This window comes from Strongylocentrotus purpuratus, unplaced genomic scaffold (assembly GCF_000002235.5).
Source record: "Strongylocentrotus purpuratus isolate Spur 01 unplaced genomic scaffold, Spur_5.0 spur5_scaffold_5, whole genome shotgun sequence".
NCBI classification, from domain to species: domain Eukaryota; kingdom Metazoa; phylum Echinodermata; class Echinoidea; order Camarodonta; family Strongylocentrotidae; genus Strongylocentrotus; species Strongylocentrotus purpuratus.
The window spans coordinates 15,566,083-15,579,125 of record NW_022145611.1 but is presented as its reverse complement, the minus strand read 5'-3'; the positions used below and the strand labels follow the sequence as shown (position 1 = coordinate 15,579,125).

The following is a 13,043-nucleotide window of genomic DNA, read 5'->3' as shown; positions in this document are numbered from 1 at the left end:
CACAATTTTACTTTGAACGTAACACACATTTTGATGTTGTACACATTAAAGATGATCCTTAGTTATGTAAAATGACAGAAATTCTAGCTTTTAAATTCTTGAGGAATTTATCATATTATACAAAAACGGTGCCCATTATTTTTAAGCGTAATTTGAAGGGAAATCACGATCGTATATAAAATAAAAGTCATCTTTGTTTTCGACTAAGTGTACTACACGGTCAAATCTTGGTACATCCATCCTAGCTAGGATGTAAATATTTTGAAAAGCTCTCATTAATTTGATATTCCAATAAAGTGAGGAGGGGATGAAGTAGATTAGTACTACGGGATTATCAACGAAAAGCAATTACATTCTCGAGGTCCTGCAAAAGTATATACGCTAGTTTGAAGCAATTTAACTTGTACAGTATTACAATTTTGAAGTAGAATATAAAAACAAACGCATTTCTTTCTAAATGTAATTGTTTGATATAATCTTATTTGATCATATGCAGGCATATTCAATTTCATGTTTATACACGTCACCATCAGACATAAAAAAAATATTGTTTTATTAGTATCTTTAACTTTAAACAAGAATTGGCAAAATGGCAAAAGACATGCACGTTTTAATATGATTATGGTTTGATATAACTCTTCTTTCTCTCCTCTTTTTATATATTTTATCATATCTTCTTCTTGTTTTCTCTTGTTGGTTTGTTATTGTGGTTGTATATTTTTTTAATAACTTTTTACTGTTTGCTTCAATAGGATATATGGCATTTACATATTTGTATCATATACATTTTACTCATTTCGTTATTCTCTATGTTCAAATACTTTTTTATAACCTGGTTTGCAATTTTTGTTTGTTAAAATCGTATTTTGTAACTTTCAATATTTATTTATATTTTTATATTTGTATCATATACATTTTACTCATTTCGTTATTCTTTTTAATCAAATCCTTATTTATAACCTGGTTTGCAATTTTTTGTTTGTTAAAATCGTATTTTGTAATTTTCTATATTTATTTATATTTTGATATGTTGATGAAATGTATATACTTGTTTGTGTCATGAAGGGCCTCAACGAAAACCAGTATTTGTTTGCTGATTGGGCTACCCTTCTTTTTAAAGATGTGTTATAAATAAATAAATAAATAAATCTGTTGTAGTTTAATAAAATGATTGCATTTGATTGACTTTGAGCTAATTTTACACTGAATTTCCGCACTTGATGTTGATGACTACAATTTATGACACAGGGTCAAGAAATGTTGTTATTCATATCCATGAATATTTTTCAACATATTGTACAGTTTGAATTTAATTTTGTGTATAAATACCTTCATGTATGTCTTAATGAACCGTATCGATAACGTACCTTAAGTGCTGTGTTTTATTATTATTATTATTAAATGTATTAATATAATCCTCATTATTATCATTATCCTTACTATCATCATACAATGATGTATATAACCATGATATGTATTTATTTTGTATATCAAATCTGTTAAAACAAATAGTGTGACCATCCTTGCGATCGTAAAGTATTCTGACAGGCCCCCTCTCTTGTCCCATGTTATTATCTTTGTAATCTTGTAATCTACACACATTTTACTTTATATAAAAAAATCCCTTACACCTTTGTTTCCCATCTTTTCAATCAAATGTATATATATTATGTTGTATATTGAATATATGTGAATTATGTACACAATATACATGGAAAAAATCTAAGTAAAGTTTGACATTAACAGAAAATAGTATGAAGAAAATCATGATTACTTACAATTCGAAAACATGACATAAATATTTTCTTTATGTTTCGCATGTCGCACTCAGATTGAGAGAAATGGGTCACTTGATCACATGTTCTTCATGCAAAAGGCAAAACAGTTCTCTTGTTTTTATTCATAGGAATATCCTTTATTATGTTTCATACAAATTTTCCATGACCAGATAACCTTTTCCAAATTTATATTTAGTTTACCAGTTATTGCATGTATATACGTAATTGTATAAAATATGTCCCCTTTGTCCGGCCGAAATCAACAAAAGCGATATTTGCATGAGTTTGTATACGATATGAATACAGTCAGACCTACCAATGTATATATGTGTTAAAGAAATGATGACTATGTAATCATAAATGCTATCTTATGTCATTTGGTCACAGTTTGGTCTGCATAATATAGAATAAATATGTTCTCTATAATGAGGTCTAGAACATCGTAAGAATTTGCAGTCATTTAGTCACTGATAGAAATCTCTCTCTCTCTCTCTCTCTCTCAGTAAACTTTATAACGAAATGTCATAATATTTACAATTCAAATTCTTTTCTAAATATATATATTATGTATATCTTAAAAGGATTAAGGTTCGTTAACATGAAAGTACACAAACACTAAAAGATTTTGAAATGAATTGATTTGAATATATTTCTGTATAAAAAGAAGTACAATATTAACATTACGCAATATGAAATTTACTATAGGAGATAAACGGCTGGATGGCCCTACTCAGCCAAAGATCAGAAAAGGGTTTAAAAATAAAGGGGGAGAGGGCTTTGCAAAGGTTCATATATTTCACAAATCAAACCCGCTTCATCACTTAACCAGAATAAATGGATGGAGATGTCCGTCACAGTAATTAATAGTAGGGACTTTTAGATTTGCACGACGAGAACTTTGCCTGCTATGTGTGACGTCCTTTTAAGGCACTGACGGGCAGTTCAGTCCAGTTCAGTTTTATTAAAAAAAACATGGTATAGCAATCATGATGAACAAACATGATCAAAATTGAGACCCCAAAAAAGCAATGCTTGTGAGTGGGGCCCCTGGGAAGGATGGACCTCTCAGTCCCGGCGGATTGGCAAAGAGACCAACGTGTTTCAAGGATCTGCACAATTAAAAACATGAAAGATGGTAGGACATGATCATGGATACGATACAGTCTCACGCGCGCAGAGCCCCCCAAACAAGCAGGTCCCAGAATCCGCCAACCGAGATCAAGAATTTCATTTACAACAACAAAAACATGGCAATGTACAAAACTGATTACAAGGAAATGGCAAGGTTGTGTAACTTTAAAAACATATTTACAAGGAAAAAAGCATTATTAAAAATAACTAATTACAATGTTATATAAATTTAAAACATTTAGAAGGAAAAAAAAAAGCTGAATCACTGACAACATCATGAACCCCCTTAACCCCCCTCCCCCCCCCCCAGCCGTATACCTGCTTATCGCGCTGTTCGCATCAAATTCACACACACAACACACTGCTAGTACCAGTGCCCTAAAAGGACGTCACATTGCCGTAAAAGGATGTCACGCGTGGCAGTCCACGTACTCGTCGTGCAAATCTAAAAGTCCCTATTAAGGCGGGATGGAAGAGGAGGTGGCTGAGGGGGCTGCGAGCTTTGGTATATAGAGGGCAGCACACGATATCGCCATAATCTCCCGAAGGAAACTCAGAGTCATTAATTGCATATCAATAAATTTGATATTTAAAACTAAATTAAAAACAGTCAATCGAAGCTCGGGAAAAATCGGGCACGCACAACTAGACTCGGTCGCTCGTGGACTAGGCAAGTTGACGAACACTACATAACACTGAGCCAACGGGTATTACGCTCCCATGCGTAAATAGTTCGCAAGAAGGTGTAGGTTTCGTACGTCCGTATGCTGCCCTCTATATACTCAAGCTTGAGCAACTGTTAAAGTTCTATCTACGATATTTTGATGACGAAATAAAATTATCACTGCTCAAAAAATATCAAGACAAAATTATTAAAAAAATAAAAGTACATACTAGATAATTGATAATCTGTTAAAAAAGACGAAATTGACCCCATGCACTTACGATAAAACACAAATTCCCCCTCCTCAACATTTGGATGTTTTCCCGTTATTTTTTCTCTTTCTAAACAGATATACCATCAGACGTTTAAGGTGCATTTGCATATTTAGAAAACACTAGGCATGATTCTAATCTTCTCGTATGAAAGTCGATTCAATTCATGGCTAAACTTCAATTCAATTCAATTTCAATTCATTGTTATATTTTTCCAAATCATTATAAAATTTACATCATATACAATTACAAATACAATTCATGTACAGTAACATAATAGATAAAGAAAAACGGGGAACCAAAACAAAATGCAGAAGCTTGTGGTTGAGAGTTACCCCAGTACATTATTATAATCAAACTGTGTACATAAATGAAAAGGAAGAAAATATTTCAAAATTACACTTACACTACATACAAAACTGACAAATCACCAATGATAAACTACCACAAAAATCCACGCATACAATCAATAACACAGGGAGGAGGTCAGGATTCGGATCCTCAATGTAAGTGCACTTTGTCCCTATACACATTCGTTCAGGGCCTTGAATTTTGATAAGAAACACTCTACCGATCTGCTTTTTTCTGATTTCCATGCTTCCACAAAGCACCCGATGGAATTATCTAATGGCTCTTCTCAAAATCACAAGCACCATCGCATTAGTGTGGCGCATAACAATAGAATCCAACATTATCGACTGAACGCTTACCATTTAAAATAACCATTATACCTTCCTCTAAAGATTTTCCTAGTCAATGCCATTAGAGAATTTTTTTCGCGACCTTCTACATATCAATGTTTATTTGTGATATTTTTTTTTCGGCATTTCTCATACCTGCAGTAAACAAGAAGGTTTTGCATATATAATCCCCTGCATGCTCCGCAGAAGAGATTATTCGTTATTCTTTTTGGATTTCGTCTCATTTCGTGCATTATTTCAATTTAATTTCACAATATTTAGACTTTGATATGGCGGGTGCTAAGATTCAGAATGTTTCAGAACCGACATTCTATTCGACTATGTCATTTGAGAATTATTTTGCGAATTCGACGGAGAATTTATCTGAGACCACAATTACTGAGCAGAAAACTCGCTCGGTAAACATCCACGGGATCCTGTGGCCTATCCTTTTCACAGTCCTCATCATCGTTGCCAACTTTCTGAGTCTCGTAGCCTTCTGCATCGAGAAACGACTTCGCACTTACAACAACTACTTTATCATCAACCTGGCCATTCTGGACTTCATGACAGGGTTGTTACTCATTCCTAAGGTGGTTCATACATACATTGGGTACTACCCGTTCTCGCAAGATATCTGTAAGGTGAATTCTGCTATCCGTTGGGGCATTGTCAACGCATCCAACCTTGCCGTGGTCTTGATCTGCGCTGATCGACATCGAGCTACTTACGATCCTATCAATCACTTCATGTCACGAAGCAAACGAATGGCCATCATCAAAAACCTCATCCCATGGATTGTGTCAGTTGTCTTTTGGTTTCTCTATAACACCATACCCGAATTCATCATCGATTTCGACAACGGTCGTCACTGTGTTCCCTGGTACACTTTAAGACCATTACCTGGTATCATCCCGTTCATCGCTCTCTTCTTTTTACCATTTACCATAATCGCTGTACTCTATTTTAGAATCGTTGCTAAGATCCAGGCTACTCTTGGCGGTAAGAATGTCGAAAAACAGTTTGCTATGAAAGATGCAAACAAGGGAAAGATCACAGCGGAGTTACCTCACGATGACATGACGTCTGCAGTCAGTACTGCAACCATCAATGTCGACCTCTCATCCGATCATCTTGACCAAGGTCCTAAGATGAAGAACGACAATGCTGCGAATAATGCGAAGAAAACAACAGTAAGTATTTGTATCACCGTTTACCATGTTTAAAGCGATGAGACAACAGGTATTTAAAAGCATTGATTTCTTTTAGTATTTCATACGTCATAGCAAAGCCGTTCCAAACTCGGATACACTATCTTTAAATCAATAAATTAGATTTCAAACAAATCGTGACAGGTTGTTCTTTAAGAATTTGACTAGACACTAAGACAAACTTTGGCATATTAGTTAATAGTTTCCTTTGTTGCTTGCTTGATAGTTTTGCCCTCTTATCCTTCATCTTTATCCAATACTTCATATTTTAAATAAGCATGATACTACAAGCATTGCTCACGATCTGACTTTGTTTTATGGTGACGTTTTCAAAGCATCATTATTCTGACCCTGACGAATATGTTATTCGATTAAACTGCAGAACAGTTTACGATGTTCAATCTCATAAGTTTAGTTAATTTCATCTATTTTATAGAGTGATGTTATCAATGCATCATTATTCTGACGCGGACGAATATGTTATTCGATTAAACTGCAGAACAGTTTACGATGTTCAATGTCATAAGTTTTGTTAATTACATCTATTTTTTTATAGAGTTTACGATGGACCAATAGCAACTTTCATAAAATTTCTCACTTTCATTTGAAAAGGGAACCAATCCACATTTTTAGAATTGACATTTCTTTTTACAATATATATATATATATAAGACCATGTGATGATGATCATCATCATCATCCTCGTCATGATTAGAAATTTAGTATTGTTATGATTGAAAAACTAATTAAAAAAGAACTGTTGTTCACAGATTTCAAATTTGTTCATTGTTACAACTAATACTACCGGAAAGTTGAGGTGTTTTGGTCTAGTGGATATTTCAATGGACGCAGTTCAAGTCCCAGCGCGGCACTAATGTCCTTTCGATAGGCATTAATCTACATTTCCCACTTTCCACAGAGGTGTTAAGGAGGGCCGATGGCTCAGTGGTAGGGCAGTGGATTTGTAACCAGGAGGTCGCTGGTCAAAGACCAAGTCGATGCGCAAATGCCATTTGGTCAGGTACCATTCTTCTTTGACATAGTTGTTTACTTACATAGTTGTTTATGTTCAGTGGAAAACACTCTGTCCCTCGGATAGGACGTTAAATGGAGGCCCCGTGTAGAGAAGAGTCACTACCTTTTCACGTTAAGAACCCACTGCACTATTCGTATAAGAGTAGGGAAAAACCCCGGTGTAGTGGTCCACCTGCACACACCCCCAGTATAGTACGATAATACTCTGTAAAGAGGTCTGTACTTAAAAAGGAAGAAGAAGATACAAATACTTTCTTAGCAGTCGGATAAAACAGATAAACAAATGGGTACCCAAATAGGATGCGTACGTTAATGTGGTTGGACAGGCATGTGAGCGCCTTTGAAATGGCGCCTAGCCTGAATACTCCCCAGGGAGCGGATTGTGTGCACTATCATGTGCCAATTAGCAATTGAATCCAAATATCTAAATGTAGTCCGATAAATTTTAATCATGTTATTGATTTTCTTTAAATGTCTCTCAGATGAAACGCGAAACTGCCACCGAAATGCACAAAGCTACCAGAACACTCCTGCTCATCGTTATCGCTTTCTTAGTGTCGTGGCTACCGCAGAGCATCACCATGCTCATTTATTCCATCAAACCCGTGCTCGTTGTACCAGGACTTCCGCGACCAGCTATACTGTTCATTGGATGGATGCCGTTTCTCAACAGCCTCCTCAACCCGATATCGTATGCCGTGTCGCAACCGTTGTTTAGATCTACTATATTCAACATGTTCGTTTGCTGGCGGCGAAAGTGATATAATTCAATTTTGTATGTATTACACATCTTAGTTGGTAACTATTATATTGTACATTGAAGATTATCCTTGGCTACTTTAGAGGGACAGAATTTGAAGCTATTTGTAGAAGTCTTGAGTACTTTCTCATATTATATTTTTTTAAAGATGCCGATTAATTTGTTCAGCGTAATTTTCTAAAAGGTAATCCAAATCGTATCTGACAGTCATCTTTGTCATCGCGTATGCAAACCACACGGTCTGACGTGGGTACATCCTAACCGTCTGGTCACAACGAACCCACGACGCATCTGTGCCACAACACGACAGATAATTGGACATTGACCATAATACATAATATAATCTTCAAATTCCCATCAAATATCAAATAAAACTTGCAAGATCAAATTGTAAATAATTTTTTTTTACAAAACTATCATATTGTGCATTTTTAAACTTAGTAAATTAATAACATATCAATAAATTTCATATTTAAAAACTAAATTACAAACAGTCAATCGAAGCTCGGGATAAATCGGGCACGCACGACTAGACTCGGTCGCTCGTGAAGCAGGCAAGTTGGCGATCACTTCATAACACTGAGCCAACGGTTATTACGCTCCCGTGCGTAAATAGTTCGCAAGATGGTATAGGTATCGTACGTCCGTATGCTGCCCTCTATATACCCAGGCTTGAGCAACTTTAAAGTTCTATCAACGATATTTTGATGACGAAATCAATTTAACACTGCACAAAAAAAGATCAAGACAAAATTATTAAAAATAAATGTACAGACTAGATAATTAATAATCGGTAAAAAAAAAAAGGCGAAATCGTTCCCATACACTTATGACAAAAAAACAAGTTCCCCCTCCTCAACACTACGATGTTTTCCCGTTATTTTTTTTCTTTCTAAACAGATATAGCATCAGACGTTTAAGGTGCATTTGCATATTTAGAAAACGCTTGTATGCTTCTAATCTTCTCGTATGAAAGTTGATTCAATTCATGGCTAAACTTCAATTCAATTCAATTTTAATTCATTGTTTTATTTTTCCAAATCATTATAAAATTTACATCATATACAATTACAAATACAATTCATGTACAGTAACATAGTAGATAAAGAAAAAAGAGGAACCAAAAAAAGAGCAAACGCTTGTGGTTGAAAAGTTACCTCAGTACATTATTATAATCAAACTGTGTACATAAATGAAAAGAAGGAAAATATTTCAAATTTACACTTACACTATATACAAAACTGACAAATCACCAATGATAAACTACCACAATCATCCACGCATACAATCAATAACACAGGGAGGAGGTCAGGATTCGGATCCTCAATGTAAGTGCACTTTGTCCCTATACACATTCGTTCAGAGCCTTGGATTTTGATAAGAAACACTCTAACGATCTGCTTTTTTCTGATTTCCATGCTTCCACAAAGCACCCAATTGAATTATCTAATGGCTCTTCTCAAAATCACAAGCACCATCGCATAAGTGCAGCGCATAACAATAGAATCCAATATTATCGACTGCACGCTTAACATTTATAATAACCATTATACCTTCCTCTAAAGATCTGCCTAACCAATGCCATTATAGATTTTTTTTGGCGACCTTCTGCATATCAATTTTAATTTGTGATATTTTTTTCCGGCATTTCTCATACCTGCAGAAAACAAGAAGGTTTTGCATATATAATCCCCTGCATGCTCCACAGAAGAGATTATTCGTTATTATTTTTGGATTTCGTCTCATTTCGTGCAGTATTTCAATTTAATTTCACAATATTTAGACTTTGATATGGCGGGTGCTAAGATTCAGAATGTTTCAGAACCGACATTCTATTCGACTATGTCATTTGAGAATTATTTTGCGAATTCGACGGAGAATTTATCTGAGACCACAATTACTGAGCAGAAAACTCGCTCGGTAAACATCCACGGGATCCTGTGGCCTATCCTTTTCACAGTCCTCATCATCGTTGCCAACTTTCTGAGTCTCGTAGCCTTCTGCATCGAGAAACGACTTCGCACTTACAACAACTACTTTATCATCAACCTGACCATTCTGGACTTCATGACAGGGTTGTTACTCATTCCTAAGGTGGTTCATACATACATTGGGTACTACCCGTTCTCGCAAGATATCTGTAAGGTGAATTCTGCTATCCGTTGGGGCATTGTCAACGCATCCAACCTTGCCGTGGTCTTGATCTGCGCTGATCGACATCGAGCTACTTACGATCCTATCAACCACTTCATGTCACGAAGCAAACGAATGGCCGTCATCAAAAACCTCATCCCATGGATTGTGTCAGTTGTCTTTTGGTTTCTCTATAACACCATACCCGAATTCATCATCGATTTCGACAACGGTCGTCACTGTGTTCCCTGGTACACTTTAAGACCATTACCTGGTATCATCCCGTTCATCGCTCTCTTCTTTTTACCATTTACTATCATCACTGTACTCTATTTTAGAATCGTTGCTAAGATCCAGGCTACTCTTGGCGGTAAGAATGTCGAAAAACAGTTTGCTATGAAAAATGCTCACAAGGGAAAAATCACGTCAGAGTTACCTCACGATGACATGACTAGGGCAGCCAGTACTGCAACCATAAATGTCGACCTATCATCCGATAATTTTGACCAGGGTCTAATGATGAAGAACGGCAATGCTGCGAATAATGCAAAGAAAACAACAGTAAGTATTTTGTATTACCGTTTACCATGTTTACAGCGATGAGACAACAGGGAATTTAAAAGCATTGATTTATTTCAGTATTTCATACGTTATAGCAAAGCCGTTGCAAACTCAGATACACTATCCTCAAATCAATCCATTAGATTTCAAACAAATCTTGGCAGGGGGTTCTTTAAGAAATGAATTAGACACTAAGACAAACTTTGGCATATTTGTAAATACTTTCCTTTGTTGCTTGCTTGATAGTTTTGCCCTCTTGTCCTTTATCCAATACTTCATATTTTAAATAAGCATGACGCTATACAAGCATTGCTCACGACGAGACTTTGTTTTATAGTGACGTCACAATGTCCTTTGGCAAAACATTGATCTACATTTGCCACTCTCCATCCAGGTGTTAATTGGGTACCCGGTAGAATGCGCAAGCTAATGTGGTGAGATTAGCAAGTGTGCGCTTGTTAAAATGACGCCTGGCTCGAATGCTCTCCAGGGAGTGGAGAATGTGCATACATTGTGTGCGGGTAAGCATGCATCCGATGACCGGAGTAATAATATATATCTGTAAACCGCTTTGAGAGGGCCCGCGGTCCTGAAAAGCGCTATATAAGAACGAAATATTATTATTATTATTATAATCATTATTTTGACGCGGACTAATTTTTCATTCGATATTATATTAGATTGATTGGCAAGAATGCAATAAACCTCTCAGAACAACCAAAGTTATTCTTTGGGGTTAGTTATCTTTAAAATCATCATTATTCTGACGTGGACGAATATGTTATTCGATTAAACAGCAGAGCATTTTACAATGTTCAATTTAATAAGTTTAGTAAATTTCATCTATTTCATAAAGTTTACGATGGACCAATTGCAGCTTTTACACAGATTGTCACTTTCATTTGAAAAGGAAACCAATCTGCAGTTTAGAATTGACACTTCTTTTAAAGTCCCACTGTCCTACTTGTAGCTTCTTGCTCCCTCTATATAGAAAACTTCCCCAATCGGTGCCTGTTGGTCCCCCATGATCCTCTTTTTCTTAGGCACGTGAGCGCCTTTAAAATGGCACCTAGCCTGAATACTTCCCAGGGAGCGGATTGTGTGCGCTATCATGTGCGGATTAGCAATTGAATCCAAGTATCTAAATATAGTCCTATTTAATTTCAAGTATGGTTTTGATTTTTTTTTAATGTCTCTCAGATGAAGCGCGAAACTGCCACCGAAATGCACAAGGCTACCAGAACACTCCTGCTCATCGTTATCGCTTTCTTTGTGTCGTGGCTACCACAGAGCATCACCAAGCTCATTTATTCCATCGAACCCGTGCTCGTTGTACCAGGACTACCACGAACAGCTATACTGTTCATTGGATGGATGCCGTTTCTTAACAGCCTCCTCAACCCAATATCGTATGCCGTGTCGCAGCCGTTGTTCAGATCTACTTTATTCAACATATTCCTTTGCTGGCGGCGAAAGTGATATAATTTAACTGTGTATGTATAACACATTTTAGTTGGTGCCTAATATATTGTACATTGAAGATAACCCTTAGCTAATTTAGCATGACTGAAATTTAAGCTTTTTGTAAAAGTCTTGAGTACTTTCTCATATTATATCAAAAAGGTGCCGATTAATTTGTTAAGCGTATTTTTTGTAAAGGCAACCCAAATCGTATCTGACAGTCATCTTTGTGATCGCATAAGCACGCCCCACGGTCTGATGTGGGTACATACTAAATACCTGGTCACACAGAACCCATGACGCATCTGTGCCACAACACCACAGATAATTTGGGCAAATCATTGGTCAACGGGAGTCGTTGGAAGACAGTCCTACGAAATGTGCAGCATCATGGCATCGATCTGCCTCATACATTTGATATTCCAATAATTGAGGAGTCGGCCAAGTAGATTTGTACTACTAGGATTATCAACGAACATTTTTCGAGGTCTTGCAAAAGTTATACGCTGTGTTAAAGTAATTCAACCTGTACAGCAGCGTTTTTTTCGACCGGGGTGCCTCAGCGCCCTGGGGTGCTACAAGACATCTCTAGAGGTGCCACGAAAGAAATGTAGGTGTATCAAAAAAGGTTTTCCAATAATGTTCACAACATTTTAGAAACAACTAGAATATGTTATTTTATGAGGATATAGTATTATTTAGAAGAGGTGATTTCAAGCACCGAAGTGCCTGAATATCTTTATATTTTGAAGTATCCGAATACCATTCTCTTTGACAGCTACGTGTAGGTGCCCGAATATAATTCACATCGTGTATATCAAAATTACATTTTTACCGCTCGTTCGCTTCACTCGCTCGCAATATTTTTCAAAGAGCATAAATTCGGACAACTAGATGCCCGAATTTCCTGATATTCATGCGTGATGCCTACATACATTACTCTATATCTTATCTAGTGTTGTGGTTATAGTGTCACTCGCTCGCAACAACCAGAAACGATTTTGCCTGTAGGTGTGTACATGGTACTTGGCGTGTTTTAGAGTAATGCAAAAGTATTATTCAGTGAAAACTATGTGAATGGCGTGACGCGAAACTTTTCATTTTCGAAAATTTTGAAATAGAATACATGTTTATATTTATTTTTAAAAAATCTTGAGAATGTAAGTGTTTGATATTTTCTAATTTGATCTAATATTTGCATGTATATTTAAGTACATATTTATACACGTTATCATCATACATGAATCAATTATTGTTATCATGTGGTTTTACCAATAGACAGTAAACACACACACAAAAACACCGAACACATACTCTCACCACACACGCACCCACACGAACGCACGCATGCACATAA

At 36.2% G+C, this 13,043-nt stretch overlaps 1 protein-coding gene across 1 annotated transcript; it reads left to right on the top strand.

Annotated features, from left to right (window-relative positions):
• The first annotated feature begins 9,322 nt into the window (after nt 1–9,322).
• LOC581545 (5-hydroxytryptamine receptor 1F-like) lies at nt 9,323–12,474 on the top strand. The gene is made up of 3 exons (XM_030998636.1): nt 9,323–10,225; nt 11,426–11,634; nt 12,465–12,474. Exons 1-3 carry the CDS (start codon nt 9,323–9,325, stop codon nt 12,472–12,474), a joined length of 1,122 nt encoding a protein of 373 aa, XP_030854496.1.
• The last annotated feature ends 569 nt before the right edge of the window (nt 12,475–13,043 follow it).

Bases quoted from the DNA above. Each gene is read 5' to 3' on its own strand.
- LOC581545 (XM_030998636.1), top strand. From the start codon at position 9,323: ATGGCGGGTGCTAAGATTCAGAATGTTTCAGAACCGACATTCTATTCG. The intron at 10,226-11,425 runs GTAAGTATTTTG...AATGTCTCTCAG, and splicing joins ATAATGCAAAGAAAACAACA to ATGAAGCGCGAAACTGCCAC.